Raw genomic sequence first — 18,470 nt, forward strand, 5'->3', positions numbered from 1 at the left:
TTGACCTATACCTATTAAAATAGTTGGAAAAAAAATGTCGTCAAATGCGAGTAAACTTGTTCATGATACTCAAGATACAAAATAGTTTGCAACGGGGTTTAAGTTTTGTCCAAAAATAAAGAAATTAATTAATGGGTTGTGTTCAACCCATTTATTAAACTACTGATAACCTTGACTGAAGTTAGAACGCGTGCCAGGTGTTGGACACCCCTGACTTTAAGGAGAGGTGTCTAAACTCTAAACAGGGTTTAGTAATTGTTGAAAATAAGACAAAATAAGAACTCGAGTCAACAATAAGGACATTTCTTAGAAGGACAATGAACTTTTTTAAGACATCGCCCTTCAAAATAAGGAATTTTTTTAGAAATAAGGACGGTATGGCAACCCTGACTCAAGCTGCCCCGCTACAACCAGCTTATTCGAAATGAAGGTTGACGTGTTTTCTATTGATGGGCTCGTGCAGCGACAATGTATAATTTTCAACAGCATTTTTCTTAAAATCATTGCTACGAAAGAGACAGCAACACTATAGCCAGCTTTTTTTTAACTAACTTGAGAATCAATTACAAATGCCGAGTTGATCCCTGTTCTTGTCATGTGCGCGTTTTAATAATAGGCGTAGAGTGCGTGTAAACCCTCCTATTGCACAAAATATTTGCCAGTGACGTCATAAACTTTTTGAGCACTATTTTGGTACAGAGACATTGTGATAAAATCATATAAAAAACAACTCAAATTCCAGTTTTGAACAATTTTGATATTATCTGCAAATGGTAACGATGCAAAAATGACCGTTTGATCAACATTTATTATGCGTACCAGTACGGTGGTACGCTCTAGTGAAGGACCGTACCACGTACCGTACCACGTACCGTACCTCAGCTTTCTTTGCGTACCGTACTTTTTGATGAAATTTGCTGCGTACCGTACCGTACTGCCATCCTTGGTAACAACATGCTGTATAATGCATTGTAACGGAACTTTGGTACCACCAAAGATATTTATTAAAACCGCCTGGAATTTTGCCCACGCAGATATGGTAACCCTATGTCATAGTAAAACCGCTATTTTTCTGGCAGAACAACGTTTGTGTTAAAACGTACCATACGACTTCATACAAATGGACCAAATTTATTCATGAAACATGTGCCAAATAATCGGAACCTAATTTAACACTAAGACATAGCAAAATGGTCGAGAGAAAGTGGTGACAAAAACTCAAAAGTTCGCTAAGACTGCCCCTTTTTCCCATCACAGCTAAATTACGCCAACTGTTCATGTTATCACCTTCAAGTACTAACACGGAGAGGACATTTGGCCCGATTGTTTGGGGAAAATATCACTCTCATAACCCGGTTACTGGTTCTTGTAATGTGGTGGACCGACATTTATGAGAAATACAGAATATGTTGTCAAAAGGATGGAGCCTTACAACCAACTTTGTGCTGCATAATGAAGAACTATACACAATGACTATTGTAACTTCAAAATTCATATATTTTTCGTATTATTCGTAAAAAAAGCTCCTACTTGTTTTAACACAAAAAGATTTTCGGAACGCAAGTTACAAATAATAAATCGAATATCAAACAATCAAAATAATTGAAAATGCAAAAATGAATTCTGAAAAAAAATAGACAAACAATAAACAGAATTCACAAAGCTGTCCCACCAAATGAAAAAGTAACAGGCAAGCAACATAGTTTGTAGGTTGCATCTTTGTCAGCATGTTTTGACTAAGATCTCATCTTATTTCATTAATATACCATAAAGATTGCATTATATTTGATGTTTTAGCTAACAGTGATGGATATATCATATACTTAATAAAGATCGTCGGTGCACTGGACTAAACCGGCATACTTCGAAAAATACCAGAGAGGTACTTATTTCAGAAGAGAGCGGGTTCGTTGGACATCTGGAGTTTGCAAATCAATGAGCAGTTCAGCAGTCGGAACAGGGTTCTTTGAAACCTCATGTACAGACAATCGTTCATTGGTGGGCGTAAGATTTGTGTAGGCATTAGAATTTGGTCCGATGTCCACTAGGGGAGAAACTGTTCGTTTTGGAGATCGCAGTCTCCTTGCTGCTGCAGGATCAACAAATGGAGGTGGAGTTTCCATTAGCAGGTCGATAGGATTGTATCTTTGGGACTGCAACTCCCCTGGAGGTTTAAGATAAGTGCTTCCTGTTGTTTAACACAAAAACAGATTAAGTTATCGGAACTGTATTCCATACTGTCCATAAAACAATAATGTTAAATTAGATGCCAACTTGACTGGTTCCATCAACGCCCCCCAGTCTCGAAGTCCTAACGCGCCTATCTCACCCTCTAATTTAAGTCCCCTCCTCATAAAGTTTGTAATATGGGTGTAGCTACAGCGCGTTTACCATCTCTCCACCAACTGTGTCCTCTACTTCCTTTATAACGTCTCAACGTTGCGCAGCTATCTCCGACAAGGTGAATATTTTTGTGAAATTGTGCAACTACGATTAGTGACATACTGGAGGGGAATAAGTTTTGTCCACAAACTTTTTATTCATTACACCAATTATTTCAGGATTACACTTGACTTGACCGAGACTTTACTGAGTAATGTTGTTATCATGAGAAGTTGAACAAACATTTCAACTTACCCAAATCGTCCCCCACTGATACCAGTCTACTTGTAGCAACATGTGGTGTGGTTGGTGGGCTGTTTTCTGTATCCGAGAGATCCATAAGCTCAAATCCCAATGCTGATTTACTTAGTGTTAATATGTCGGACCCGTTTAACAACGAATCAACACATTCCATGTCTAAATACAATGATCAAGTAAAGATAAAGAGTCAATGTAATTATTCAAAAAAAATGTCCCAATAGTAGAATGTTTTTGTTTAGCAAGCAACCCAAATGAACTATCTCAGCGTGTTTGAGTTTATGGCCCCTAAACAGAATTGTATCAGACTGTTGCAAACAAACCATTAACAACTGGTACACTGCAATCAACGTCATGTACATCATTCACAATAGCAATTATACCTGCATCAGGTGACATATCAAATGAAGGTGTGATGTCTGGACTGCAACTATTTTCAGGAGTTAGGCAAGGAGAAATAAAGTCATTGGCAGAAAATGATTTAACAGGACTCTGGTGGTTGTGCAGATCAATATTTGAATCTGTAGATATAATGAAAACTGTTTCCATTCTGCACACAGAGTCCCATATACAATTCAAGATAGATGCCCCCCAAAAAGTACAAAGAACCCAAAGGTCTGTGTCAAAGTTTGTCAAACTACTGGTCCAAGTTGGCTTGATTAATTGTAACCCGATAACAAAGTGTGATACCTTCACTTTCATTCACAGGTGTCCCTGGACTTGACTCACTAGACTCTTGAGCTGATGTTGAACTAATGTCATCATTATCTTTATCATCATCTGACCTTGACATGTCCTTTAGATGGGAAACACCTAAAAATACATGTGTACAAACAAATTAAAATTACAGCTTTGTTTAAATCAGTCATATAAATTACCAAAAAAAATGACATTTGTTTAAACCAGCAATTCAAAGTTTGTGTTTGCTCAAAATTATACCTATGGGCAAAAACGACGATTGGTCCTTTAAAGCTTGTAGGCGATCTTGTAACTTGCTTGAATTGGATGAATCTAAAAAATAAATTTGGACTAAAATCAACAGTAAAAAAAACAAAAAAACAGGAAGCTAATTTTTCAGCACTACCAAAACATTGCCACAATTATTCATATTCGACACTCAATGTAGGTTTGTGTTAAAAACATAAGTTAAGCCACAGAAGATCAAAATTAGTGACAATCAAATAATATGCACTTGCCTTCTTTTTGAGAGAATGATGGAGGTGTTCTTTGTAGTTTATCTTGGGAAATAAATGCAGTCTGATCTGCAAGGAGATGTTTAAAGAAAAACAATTATTGTAACAATTGCAATATATATAGTACATACCCAACTGCGATAATGTATCTTGCTGGTAAACAACTATTGGACTTTCTGGTGAATTTGCATCCACGGTGCAATTGACAATCTGAAGATACAAATAAAAAGATTCTAATATTTATTACTTACTTCTTTATAGTTTCTAAAAGTATGGATAGACCTAGTTTTCCAGCACTCAGTGCAGAATAGGGATGGGCTGAACCCGAGTACTTGGTACCGAGCATCACTGTTTTTCATGCTCGGTGATTGTCTGAGCAATTGCACATGAACCGACCTCAGCATTAAGTTTGCATATTCATGCCCTGCTGTTGCTAACAAACAAAACTAGGGTTTGAAAGGGTGTCCAAGAAAAAACAACTCTTATTGTAAATGTGTTAGATCAGGGGTTCTTAAACTTTTGCGGTCGTGCCCCACTTGCCACTATTTATTTAATCTCACGCCCCCCTTAATAAATATTAGCACTGATGATGTTTGTCTTGTTTTTCAGGAAAAAACTTACATCGTTGGTCCGCTTTAAGCTACTGTCAAGTGAGTTCCTAACGTTGGAAAAAGTCACTTCAACACTGGTAAGTTGCGAAAAAAGGCTTTTGCACGCACAGAGCCACGTTGCCAGTATTCTTGTAAACTATGCATATGTCGCCCAGAAATTGTTGATGCACTAAAAGTCAAGGCAATCTCTGATGCGAAATTAAGAACAAATAAAAAATGCACAGCCGACTATATAGCACAGGGTCACCAAACTACGGCATGCAAGGTCATTTCCTCCGGCTCGCGAGTCAATTTTTGGTTTGCCATATCGTATTGAAAACTTTGTTACATTCAAAAATTAATCTACTCCATGGCGTAGAATTAATATTACCATACCTACTTTCATGGGATTGCAACTCCCAGAATTGATCCAAAGCCAGTTTTGTCACGTCACAGACAAGGCACAAAGTGTTAATTGTGCGGAAACAATTGCCTTATTTTGTTACTTGTGACGTATATACATGCATTGCTTATAAGATGAGACTAACTATACAAATTTTAAATAGATTTTTAGAACGACCATATCTTGGCGCCCATATAAAAATCGCCTCGTGGTCTCCATTTCACAGTAATGAAGAGTGTACTTTAATTTCCAAACAATAAGTTTGAAATCAGCGCCGACATGACTCCTATGGATTCATTTACAATTGTTTGCAGGTAAAACTTTGCAGCCAGATTGTGCTGCGAACCCCTCACGCCCCCCAGTTTAAGAACCCCTGTATTAGATGGTGGAAAAACACATACTTCTGGGGCTTGTACCGCTTCACCACAGGAAGCATAAAGGATCTCTAAAAGCTACAAAACTACTGTGAAATTGGGAATGTTTGTGACATCACAATGCACTGAGCATAAGTAAGATGCTTGGTGTTTGACCAAACAGAACATTTCCAGTTTTGACCCATCCCTAGTGCAGATTCTCCCAAATTTTATGAATTAAGTTTCATTTTTTTCTGATTTATTTAAAAACAAACATTGGTTTAGAATTTTTAACAAACATCTATACTAGACATTACCACTTGGTAGTGTAGGGCACTATACAATACTTTTTTCAACTATTGTTACAGCAAAAGGTATTTTCGGGAACAAAAGTTTTTACCTTCTGGCGTAGTGACAGCTTCGTCATTTTTTAGAAAGCACTAAATACTACGACACACCTGTTCAATGAATTTTGATTCTGCTGCAGATGTTTTTCTCATCTCTTCACATTTGTCAATTCCTGATGAAGGTAAGGGTGATGAAGGCAAAGACATAGACTTCCTGCCTTTAACTTTTTGATGAAAAGACTTTTTCCTGTGTGTATCTAAATTGAAAAAGAAAATTAGAGTATCATATTTACCTTAAAATCAACATTTGTTTTTTTGCGCTAATTTTGGATGTTTCACTATTACCAGTGTTAAAAAAACATGTTTTTATTAAAAATCTACCTGAAAAAATAAACAATTTGCCAAATGATTCAACACAAACCTGGAGTGAGGGATGTTGCTGTCTGTCTTGCAACAGGTAATGAGTGGTCAAAATTAATTCGTTTGTGAGTTCCTTGCACCACAACAGGTTTGGGGGGCGTTTTTGAAGTTTTGTGCTGGGAAGCTATAGGTGATTTGTATGCTGGCATCATATCTTGTACAGAAATATTCCAAGCTTGTGATGCTGAGGTTGTGTCAAGATCTGTAGGACTCAATTCAGAATTGCTAGGATGTGTTTTCTTTGGAGAAATGATTTCATCCAAAAATGACAGGTCTTGGTTCTCTAAAATATGTCAACAAGGTGCATGTAATACATGGGGAATGAATGCACTATAATATCATTACCACAAAGTAAGTTAAACAATACATTACCTGCTGGTAATAAATATTTTTGTGCTAGGCCCAGGGAATGGCTATGTGACTGCATTTGAGGCTGTGGAAAATCTCTCTTTTCAGACTCATCATCCAAAGAATCCTGTAAATTATCTACAAGCAACAACAAAAATCTCCCAAATATAGTTATTAGAACTCCAGTTTATAAACTTTCACACTAATTTTACCAGTTGAAACTTCATCTTGGGGCAATGAGTCTTTTTGTTGTTGATATATTGCTTGTAGTTTTGATATAACCTCAATTGTTTGTTGTGCCAGAAAACTGTTTGATGTTTCCAGCTCTTTCCTGAAAAACAGAACAAAACACTAGATAAATATACTGTATTTATACACATACTGCAGTGGTTCTTAACCTTTTTATCACTGCCAAACCCCTACGAAATTCTTCAGCCTTTGGTCAAACTCCAACAACCTACATCATAGGTTTTTTAAACCCATTTTATTTTGTGGGTTATAATGAGCTTTAGACCAACTTAATGACGACAGTTACTGTTTTTTTCATTTTGTTAATTTCTGACATAATAATACAAGCAACTTGTTTCAGGATTAAGTCCGGCAATTTTTAGTTTTTATCAAAATGTAGCATTGTATTTTTAGCAACTGTACAGAAACATGGAAAAGATGAAGTAATGAATTTTCGCTGCCAACAAAATTTCACTGCTTATGATTAACTCTCACAATGCTCTTGGTTAAAACAAAAGCCTTCCTTTTTTAATATTTAGCAAACAAAAATTGCCATTTTTTAGCGACAGAAGACTCCTAAAGTTTGACAATAACGAGTATTTGTACTTCAACAGGCCTTCATCGAACCCCTGGATCAGCGTTGCCGAACCCTTGTAATATACTGTTTATTTAGGTTTTTTAGGTCTACAGTAAAATTTCAGTCAGTTTTTCACCTGATACCACATATTTTTTCAACTTCACCACTGTGCAATTTCTGCTGGACACTCAAGAAAGAACTGTGCTTTTCCAAATTTGGTACTCCATCTGGTAAAATGCCGTATTTTTAGACACTTGTAACTACCAAATTTAACAGAAATTACAACAAACCTTCATGAATTTTATCAGCGATCAACATGAGGGATAGGTTGCTCAAAGACACAAGACTTGTCAGATTAATTTTACCACCTTGATACAGACTGGTCCCAATAGTCTAAAATTAGTTTCGTTTAGTCTCAATTGGATACAGTTCATAACACACAAGTGGCAAATTTATAATATACCAGTAAATAGGTAAATGCTAATTTACCAACTATTTCACATTATATACCTGATAGATTTCCTCTTGGCACTCATCCAAAAGTTTTGCGGGAACTTTTACATGCAAATGATCAGAGTCAATTTTATTAACATTTTTCTCTTTGATAACAGTATTCAGTACTTCTCTCTATTAATAAGCAGATCCTGTCAGTATGTTATTTTTTTGTCAGATTATGATTTAATTGCACCAAATTGCAAGAAGGCACAAAAAGCATTAAATTATTTTACCTAATTGTAATTTAAATGCAATTTGGTACTGTAAAGTTTTAAGTTTGATATATTTAACAAAACAAAATTTAAATGTTACGACTTACAAGGTAATTTGTATCTTTGAGTGTAGTGGAAAGTTTTTCCCACATTAATCTTGCCATTTCAATTTTGTTCCTCATTTCATTGTGCCTTGTTTTGCAAAATTCTGCCAGTTTTCTGGTTGCATAGGTAATTTTATCAAAACAACATATACATATGCCGCATTGACATGGTTTACAAATCATTTATTTGTTTTATTAAGATGCAGTTGGTTTCACTCTTTATAGAAATTTGAGTAACTCATTTACACTATCAACATTTAAGGTTTTTATGTTAGATATTATAAATGATGTTACCATAATCATTTTTTGTACACAACTTTAGACCATATTTTTGAACTAAAAGGGTGGCTTAGCACATATTGCCCTTGCATATACACTATAAACTATTTTAAAACATTGATATATTTCCTGTGCTTATTTTATATTGGGTCCCATACCGTCCACTATCTTCTATAACCTTAGTTGTTTCTGCAAGCAGAAACTCATGGGTCCCCACACATGCAAAGTTGTAGATCATGGGCGCAACTAGGGGGGCAGGTTCGTCGGCATGCCAGGTCCCTTTTCTATCGGCGTTATTGCGTATAACAGCTCTCGTACAGCAGTAAATCGCTTCATCGGAATGTATTGCGATGGTAAAAACGAAGTTTCTGCGATGTATTTATACAACAACCTAAATAACTGCAACAACAATCTTTGTTGGAACTTAGTAGACAGATTTACGTGTAAACACCCAGTCGAACGAAAGATTAACGTGTAAACACCCAGTCGAACGAGTTTATTTGTTATGAAACAATGTCTTAGTTTAAAACGTCAATATACTATCACAATGGACTTTGTGACTTACAAGTGTTACTTTTTCACGGCATTCGAAGCCGTACAACCCAAGGACGAATCCCAGTTTTTCTAGATTATTAGTGGAAAAGCGGGTCGGACCATTCGACCAATCTATGATACACACTTAGCAATACAATCGTTTTTGGGAAAGTCGTATTGGTAGTTCGTTGCCTGCCCCCTTCGTTTTCAGCTAGTTGCGCCACTGTTGTAGATAATGCATTTCTAGAGATAACCATGTGAACGTTTGGTGTTGTAAGGTAAAACGCAGTGATCGGCACTGGGCTTAAATATTAATACTATGTAGAGTACAAACTATATAAATTTAGATTCACCCCAGATATTGTTTGAAGTATGTCCTATTTAACATTCTTTTTCAAAGAAACGAAGGAGTAAGTAGTGGCATAATGGGGTAAAACAACAAATAAATAGCAAATTCTACAAGCTGTCCAACTTTCATTAAATTCGAACATTGTGAAAAGGGTTACACATTTTAGAGATTAACTGGTTAAGTTGTGGTGCTACAGGGCAAAACATTTGAGTATGTTTAATAAACTTTGCAAATTTCATATAATTAGAACGTTTTTTAAAAGTTCATTTATTTTAGGGGGCTAGTTGAGTAAATGTTGGGGCTGAAAGGTAAAACACATCAACTGAAACCTACAAATAGCATAGTCCACATACTACCCAAATTTTATCCAATCCAGACACTGTTTAAAAAACTGACCCATTTTAGGGGGCTAGTAGGGTAACTAATGGGGTCCGACACACAAACTAAAAAAATATGAAATCTCAATGACTCAATCAATAGTACTGCAAAATTTCAGCCCAATCCGCCAACGTTTAAAATTTCGACCACTAGAGGTGTTTTGAGCAACAACCGTTAATGTTTCTTATGTCATAGGGCTGTTAACAACGCCCTAACTAACGTTCACCAAGCAATCCACAAAGTCATAAACGAGCAACATACAACTGCTTGCCCTTGTAACACTATTGAGCAACAGAAATCTTTCGTTTGTGGTGCCCAGTAACATAAAAATACGTTTTACACTTTGGGGGCTTGTTGGGTAAATGTTAGGGCTACAGGGTTGAACACACCAATCGACATCTATAAATGGCATACTCTACAAGCTATCCAAATTTCAGCCAATTCTGACTCTTTTTACAAACTCACCCATTTTAGGGGGCTAGCGGGGTAAATACTAGGGTTATTTGGACAAACAAAGTGGGATGCACATCTACATAACTTTATCTACCCTCTGTATAAGTTTCAGCCACATCCATCAAACATTTGATAGAAAAACGAGTCGGACAAACTTTGGGGAAAAAAACAATTTGAGTAAAATCAATATGTGTCCCCTTCAGGGGGACCCATAAATATGGGCAAAGATTTTAGTTATGTAGTAACCTTTCTGATCGAATTCCTTCCTTATCTAAAATCTGGGATCGACGTTGATGCATTTTCCTTTTGATTTGTTGTAATGAGTGGTATTGTTTGATCTGCTGTCTAATAACAAAAATGTGTGATAAAATATTGAACTTTAAAAATGTGCAACTTTTACATGTATTACTCTGAAAACAGTTGCAAGTCCACATCACTGTTTCTTGATTTCTGCATTTCAGATTGAAAACTTTTGAATTTGTGCTGACAAAAGGAATGCATTGCACTCCGCTGGATTTTTTGCTGTCGTTTTTCATGACTTAGTGCAGTTGGCAACAAAATTCTATTTTGATCGAGTTTTCCTGTAAGTATTTTGTCATGTTAAACAAAACAATAATATCGCTACAGTGGTGCGAGTTTGCAGCCGCGCGATCTTGTTATCGCTGTTTTACATGTGTGTGTTTTGCATTTTGTCGCTTTAAAAGAAATTTGTCTTGCAAGTTATGTCATTATCCTGATGAAGGCGTCTTGTATAGGACGTCGAAACGTCGATTGTTTACAATAAAACTGCTGGATGAGCAATACTTGGTCAAAACAATAATACGACAACACAAAAACATGACCAACTGCCAAAATGTGCAATTTAAAACTGAAACTTTTCGCATCATCTAACCACGCGACATAAATGGCACAAAAAAGTTACCTGCACGGGTAAACAAAACATGGTGGGAAAAGTGAAACATTAAATGAATGAACTCGCGACCACCAGGTGACATAAAAACAGTTGAGTTGACCTTTTGAAAGAATGGTAACTTGCTTTCCTGAAAAAATCCAGCAAATTTTTTTGAGATGGTCGTAACCAATTTTAACTGACTTAGTATATAATATTAAACAAATGTGCTCAAATATCAACCGTAGCAACATTGCATGTGCTCTTACATCAGAAATTCTTCGTAGCCAATTGTAACAAACTTTTCTAAACTCCTGTGTTGATTGTTTGTCTGCTATTGGAAAACATGTCCTGAATAGGGCAACATAGCATTATTAATATCTGTTTACAACTAATTTTTTAAAAAGGAACATACTTGAATAACTCTTGGGCTTGCTTCTCATCAAGTTTTTGAAAAAGGAAGTGGCAGATAACAGAAAATGCTCGATTGTTTGGTTTATCAAACATACACTCATCAAATCTGCACCTACAAAAGGTTTTAAAACAAACCAGTGAATAAAACGATTTTTTATTTCTAAAACATTTTCTTTTATTTTTTGCATACCCATGTTTGTGTTCTTCAGACTGCACATCAAATCCCAGAGCAAGCAAATTCAGAAATAATGCACGCTTTTCTTTGTCTATAGAGCCTGACATACCACTTTATGAGGCAAAATATGTCATGAAAATTTAAAGCTGACCTAGTTACACCTAGAATATAAACAGAAATTGTGAGAAATTACATAAATGGTACAGTTAAACCAGAAGACAAATGGAACAAAAAATGCAAAGAGAAATACACATTAAAAAAAATTGCAGTGCAGTGCATAAAGTTTTGTAAATAATAAGGGTAATCTTTCAGGGCTCAATCAAGACTAGCAGGATTATTCTTGATTTTTACTTCTTCTAATCAATGATGAGTACACTTGAATCATTTTGACTCTCTGACACTTTTCTTCGTTTAGCTTTACTATTGTGGTCATCATGGTTAGGTGACTGCTGCAATTTTCGCTTTTTTTCTGGACTCGCAACATTTTCTTCAAGTATGCAAATATCATCATCATCATCATTGTTTGTGTTGTTTACTGTAGTATTGTCCTGAGTAGCTGAAACGTCGGCAGACTTTTGTTGCTGAGCAACACCAGTTTGTTCCAAGACCTTAAAAATTTCTTCATTTTCAAATTTTGTTTCATGGGTTAGATTAATTATAATGTCATAATTCTGCAAGAAATCATCAGCACGAAGTCGTGATCCATTAATAATGTTAAAATCTGCAAGGGGTCGGTCAAAATCAAATGAACCAGAATCTTCCTCATCACTAGAAATCAAAATTGTTCCTTTCCCATCAAGAATTTCTACATCAGGAGCTAACATACCCAAGTGCTTCTTCAGGAACTGGTCTTTCAGTTCTGCAACAGTAAAAGTTTCAATATTTACAGCAATTGTTATTTCTGGTTTTTCAGCACACACATAACAATCTGGCTTTGGAGGATCCAGACAACAGGGAACAAGCAGCTTTTTGGCTGGATTGACACACTTGCGAACAAAAACACTTTTGCACTTGTCAAACTGCTTATTAAGTATGCACAAGGCCTGCATCACAATCAGTCCAGCAACAATTGCATTAGTGGTTGCTATGGCAGGAATAATGTTGCCAGCCATTGATTTGACATCAAAAATGCTTTTGGTTTCGATACCAAAGATATGAGCCCGAATATTTGCAGCACTAGCTGCAAAATTTAAAGCAGGGGTGTCATCTTTGTCCCAAACCAATATTCCATCCTCGTCTTCATTTTCCAATTTCTGTTTTAAATTTTGAATACTCTCTGAAAACAACATAGCATTCTCCTCAAGGCTTAATACACTTTGAATGTCTTTTTCACTGACAGAAGTTTGACTATTTGATTCAACCTCACTCCAGTCAACAGGTGTTGGTGGTTTTCTTTTTGTCCACAACTTATCCATGGATAACAAATACCTAATGTCATGAGCAAATAACTTATTAAAAATCTTTGAAGGATTGTATTCATTTTCTTTTGCCCATTCACGAGTACTTTTTCTCTCTGCATCCACCTGTGCATGTTGATGTTTTACCTTACTGTTGTCACCACTTTCATTTGCCTCAGGGTCAGCAGTATCAGGTGATACATCCTGATCTGCATCCTCTTCTCCGAAAAGCTGATTGAACAGGTACTTGGCCCAAACTATACAGTGGATTGGTTCAGATGGTGTGTTTCTGATAGTACAACCAGGAAAACTCTTTTGTCTTGGTGCTGGTCTACATTCATAGCATTCTGTCACTCCTCGTTTTATTGCAGTTACTTGACCTAGATAACCTGCAGATCCACTTTCAATAAGAGGAACGTTGGCAGCAAGGCACATTCTGTTCACATGGTTTCGAGCTGACCTGTTGTCAAGCGCATTCATTACCAAATCAAACTGCTTAAAATACTGCATGTTGTATTCAGGGTTAAATATTGAATCATGTATGGCTGTTATGTTTGCAGTTGGGCACAGGCAAAGTACACTTTCTTTTGCAACTGTAGCTTTTGAAAACCCTACATGCCTTTTTTGAAAAAGGAATTGTCTGTTGAGGTTGCTTACATCAATAGTATCAAGATCAATCACTTTAATGTTTCTAAACCCAGATAAAACTAAATTTTTGAGCAGCTCACAACCAATTCCTCCAGCTCCAACCACAAAAACTTTGGAATCACTGACAGATTTTTTCATTTCAGGTAACATACATAAATTTGCCATTTTGCATGGAGTAATAGCAAATCTGAAACAATACAAAAATATTTTAACATTACACACAATAAACTGTCCAGAAAATGTATTGGAAGCAATAAATAAAACAAGAAAAATCTCTAAAGAAAATGACTCTTTTCTGATTAGGAAATGACTACAGCTATGTTTATAACTGACATTCCAGTCTGCATGGTATGTCATCTGGACATTGCAATAATATCTTCATGGACTGAGTGAACATTTTGTTGCATGATTTCTTTCTGATGATCTTCATGACAGGCTTTTTCCCACAAAAAATGCATGGATGGAATAATGAAATTTTGCATTGATTGATGCTTGGTTTCAAGTTTCAACTTTCAATTGGATTTACCAATTGATGTGATTTATTTGATAAAGACTATGGCAAATAAAAAATATAATAGCCTTCAAAACCAATTCCGCCGGATACATTTCGCGACCGAGTGAAACATTCCGCGCCTGAGACGTCCCGCAATAGCATTATTGCCGAATGTCAGGAAATAGCTGAATAAGTTTTAGGCAGGGACATTTTTTGATTCATATACTATTATGAAACCTTAACCCAACCATAATAGCACTAACTGTCAGCAATTTACCAGATATTTAGCGGTTTCCACTCAGTGGCGTAGCCAGGGAGGGGCCAAAGGGGCCATGGCCCCTCCCAAATTTTTAAAGTTGTTTTTTGAGAAACCGAAATCCATGTTTTTTATATTTATGCAGACATGGAAAAAATCAGTAAATAAAGCGTTTAGCTGTCCCGTCAAACCACAGTTTGGCAAGACACGTGTTTGGTAAAAGCACACCTTACGCCGAGCGTTAGCAAAAAGTGGTATCGAACAACAAATTATTTGGCCCCTCCCAAAATTTTTGGCTGCCTACGCCACTGTTTCCACGGCGTCCCGCAATATTCAGCGTTTTAGTGTCACCCATCAGTAGTGGCATTTGCAATTTTGCATACATGCAAATTCTGGCTATATCCGGAAAATAATTTGGAGAGGGGCTGAGCAAAAGGTCACCCCAAAATTTTAAATGGAGCTTGGCCACTTTTATGATTTTGGCAAGCACGACGTCCCGCCATCTCCCACGAGGCCACGACGTCCCGCAATATTCAGCGTTTTAGTGTCACCCCTACTGATCCACAATATACACTTTACAAAAATCGTAAACCAAACAAACTGATTTATTCTGGCCGTTTAAGGTTTAAAAAACTCTTGACAAAGTTCATTACACATAAAGGTTGCTGATATAGGGTACGAATTCAAATAAAAATGAGTCAAAAGCTTTGCGTCAAAAATAAATCCGCAGATGAGATGACTTGAAATTTAAAACTAAAAACCTACCGTCTTGATCGTGAGCACCACAAATATATGATCAAATTCCAATTTTTAAAGCACTGTTGTATTTGTAATTGTGTTATGCACAACAAGAACATTGCAATTAGAATTCGCCACGACCAAACGTTCCGCGCTTTTGCCGGCACTTTTATCCTATGCGTTGAAGACTTACAAAAGCAAAAACACATATTCCAGAATATATTCTTGCACTTTTAATTTCTGTTTGTCACGCAGGACTACTAATGCATCCAATAAAAAAAGCTTTCAAGATTTGATTACCAAAAACACAAATATTTTTGCTTTTCTGTTCTCTGTAAACAAGGTTGACGCAACCTATTTACACGATTGTCTAGCCCAGGGCTTCTCAAACTGTGGGTCGCGACCCCAATTGGGGTCGCAAAATATTATTTTGGGGTCGCGAAACATTATGCGTTATTATGTCAGTAACAACAAATTGTACACGTGCGTACATTTATTGTTTAAACATCATTCCTGTATAGGCCATACTAGGGGTGCACAGCCTTGCGGCCGTCCGAGTTTGTGCGGCCGTGAACATGTTTATTAGAATATATGTACTGGCGGCCGTGACGTAAATAAAACTCTTTTGCCAAATACTTTTTGTATTTGAACTGCTCTAAACACATTTTGTGGAACTTAAGAGTATTACCAGCCTAGTACCATATGCGCCGGACTTTTTTATGCCTATTGTGTGCATACAAAGCGAAAAAGCAGATATCACAAGCGTCATAATATAGATTATGACGTAATAAAAGCTAAGACTCAATCTGTGGATCAAGGTAGAAATTATTGTATGCTTTTTAGGCGCCATTAGATGGTATATATATGTATAATGTATAAGTATATCTTTACATCAATTTAAAAACACAAGCAAGCAGGCAATTGGCGGCCGTTGTTGAATACAGATCTGTGATGCGGCTGTCAAGGGGTCGCGTAGAAATTTCTGTTTTAAAATGGGGTCGCAGAGCAAGAAAGTTTGAGTAGCCCTGGTCTAGCCCAGCGGCGCCTCTGCAAAAGTTTTTTAGACTTGCGACGCACCAGCAAATAAAAGTTAATGAGGAAACTTATTAATAAAGTTGTGTTATTGTTACAACAACAAAAAGCCATGAAACGGAATTATTTTGCGACGCCCTTGGAAAATTGAAACGACGCACAAGGGCGTCGCGACGCACAGTTTGAGAACTACTGGTCTTGCCCAGTGATTCTCAAACTTTTTCATATTTTTTTCAAAACGGACTCTTTGCCATTATTTCGAGGGCTCGCGGTCTTTAAGCCTGAATGTGTATTTCAGAAAAACGAAAGTTGATTACAGGAGTTTGGCTAGTAATGCAAAAATTCGCATAACAATGATCCAAAGACTGGTGACATCACAGACAAGACGAAAACATTACAATTGTGCGAGAACAAATGTCTTCTTGTTAGTTGTCATGCAATAAATGCTATTGTTTTGCAATGGAGACAGTCGATTCTCAATTTTACTTTGATTTGAACTGATTCAATGGCACAAACTGACGCCAAAAAATTATGGAAGTACTTCAACCTTTTCGCGGTCCCCCCAAAATTGCCTCACGGACCCCTAAACCTAAAGGACCGCGGACCCCAGTTTGAGAAGCGCTGGTCTAGCCGCACTCGATACAGCACTTTGTGATGTCCGATGTTATTGTTTAACAATACTTTTTTATGTTGCTACAGAGTGTGGGGCCCAATTTAATGGTTGCCAAAAGCCTTCGAACACTGCACTAACGGCTAGCCACGGAAAAACCTAGTTTAGACGCGTTCGAGCACTGCTGTCTTTATTTAAAACACTATATAAAACAAGCTCTGCAATGTAGGCAAAGTCACTGCGCTGCACAAAAATCAACACAACTGAACAGTACGACAGCCGAGTAAGAACTCCCTGCAACAACACGTGGCCTGCAAAAGGACTTGAAAACACACGAAAAAGGGATCGCGACAGAACTAGTAAAAGAAACAAGGAAACTAACGAGTCACGTGGTCAAAACCCACCGGTCAATTATCATTGTTCTAGCCGTCTAGCGGCTAATTACTTTAGAAGGTTACACCTGAGATTGTAGCCGGAATGCTGCGAAAGGCAACGACAGGGGAGGAGTTAAAAAAAGGTGCAGTGAACACAAGGTGTGCCGTGGGTTAAATTCATGTATAATGGAAAACAAAGTGCTAAAAAGCAATCGAACGGTAAAAAATGTAAACGATAACGTAACGAAAAGATGTGAAGAAGAATTAAAGTGGAAAACATGAAAAACACATCGTGAAATTAAGGTAACTAACTTACGTTTTGAATAGAGAATAAACACATACACAGAAAACAACTCTTGATAAACAAACTTAGTAAACCAAAGGCAATTACAATACAAGACACAGGTGGTGGCTAACGTGAAACAAGGTGATAACTAGGGCAAATATTTTTTGACTTGTCAAAAAAAGTCAAAATTTTGTCAAAATTTTTAGAATAGGTCAAAAATTGTCAAAATTGTTTACAAAGTCAATTTTTTTTACAAAGTTAAAATTGTTTACAAACTGCATTGTCGTGGTGTTGTAGAGGTTGCACTGCCAGCAAACTATTAGTTTTACACCTTGTAGCCTACTTTATACTGTTGTAATTGGCCCATTGCCCCAATTATTGTGAATCATAAACCATCAAGTGAGTGAAACAATTAGGTTGATATGGCATGATGCTCAACACACCTCAAAACGTGCAAAATTTTGGTAGGTCCCAAGTCATTTTACGGCAGCTGCAGGTTCGGTGCAGCTCTTGCTTCGGTTTTGCTTTAGATACTTCATGTATCTTTCGTTTATACAAATGTATTGAATAATTTTCGTTGTGTCTTAGCTGCAGTTTTTTGGCAGTGATTTTTAATTAGCTCATTCCCTTTTCAGAATAGGTTAGGTCTATGTTCAGATTTTTGCCCTTCTGTTAGACTTTTGCACATTCTTTCGCTCTAGTTAGATTAGCCTATCCATATTTTAACTTTTTGAACGATAATGCGTAATTTAACTACTTGAATTCTTCATAGGTCAAAATTTTGTCAAAAAAAAGTTTTTTAAGGTCAAAATTTGTCAAAATTTTCAATTTGTAGGTCAACATTTTTCGTTTTTTAGGTCAAAAAATAATTCCCCTAGTGATAACATAACGACGCAAAAATTACGGTAACAAGAGTACAACTCATTGTACCCAGCAGAGCGTTTGTTGTAAACAATGTAAAGCTAACATGCAAGGAAATTTTCAACGCAAAATAAAACAAAATAGGGGTGTGGAAATAATATCGGTGTGATAGTAAAATATAAGCCACACCAACGGTATGGTGAAAAACATCATAAGCCGCGGCTTACAATCGAATAATTACGGTGGTACGCTGATTGTAGGTTTGCTGGAAACAACCTGCACAAAAATTGTGTCGCAGTTTGGTGCTTTGTTCAAATCTGCAACACAAGATTGTGATACTGGATCTATCTTTGCGGTAAACTTTCCCCGCGCAAGCATCACGAAAAGGCTAAAC

General features: G+C 36.7%; 2 protein-coding genes across 3 annotated transcripts; both read right to left on the reverse strand.

Annotated features, from left to right (window-relative positions):
• Window positions 1-1,115: 1,115 nt before the first annotated feature.
• LOC145215548 (uncharacterized) lies at window positions 1,116-11,550 on the reverse strand. 2 transcript variants are annotated; one of them, XM_080084256.1, is made up of 21 exons: window positions 11,397-11,550; window positions 11,208-11,318; window positions 11,062-11,143; window positions 10,826-10,943; window positions 10,313-10,484; window positions 10,150-10,248; window positions 7,914-8,025; window positions 7,610-7,726; window positions 7,390-7,492; window positions 7,236-7,326; window positions 6,507-6,625; window positions 6,319-6,432; window positions 5,948-6,229; window positions 5,638-5,783; window positions 3,965-4,043; window positions 3,837-3,902; window positions 3,580-3,651; window positions 3,331-3,453; window positions 3,024-3,161; window positions 2,638-2,799; window positions 1,116-2,164 (listed from the first exon to the last, which is right to left on the reverse strand). In XM_080084256.1, the coding sequence occupies exons 1-21, from the start codon at window positions 11,486-11,488 to the stop codon at window positions 1,887-1,889; spliced, it is 2,676 nt and encodes an 891-aa protein (XP_079940382.1). In that variant the 5' UTR covers window positions 11,489-11,550; the 3' UTR covers window positions 1,116-1,886. The 2 variants fall into 2 exon arrangements, with proteins under 2 accessions (XP_079940382.1, XP_079940381.1); XM_080084255.1 differs by having other exon boundaries at window positions 1,116-2,188.
• On the reverse strand, window positions 11,543-15,251 carry LOC145215549 (SUMO-activating enzyme subunit 2-like). Its single transcript, XM_080084257.1, has 2 exons — window positions 14,941-15,251; window positions 11,543-13,613 (listed from the first exon to the last, which is right to left on the reverse strand). The coding sequence occupies exons 1-2, from the start codon at window positions 15,120-15,122 to the stop codon at window positions 11,738-11,740; spliced, it is 2,058 nt and encodes a 685-aa protein (XP_079940383.1). The 5' UTR covers window positions 15,123-15,251; the 3' UTR covers window positions 11,543-11,737.
• Window positions 15,252-18,470: the final 3,219 nt, after the last annotated feature.

The sequence above is a fragment of the Phallusia mammillata genome, chromosome 2 (assembly GCF_965637545.1).
Source record: "Phallusia mammillata chromosome 2, kaPhaMamm4.hap1.1, whole genome shotgun sequence".
In the NCBI taxonomy this organism is placed as follows: Eukaryota; Metazoa; Chordata; class Ascidiacea; order Phlebobranchia; family Ascidiidae; genus Phallusia; species Phallusia mammillata.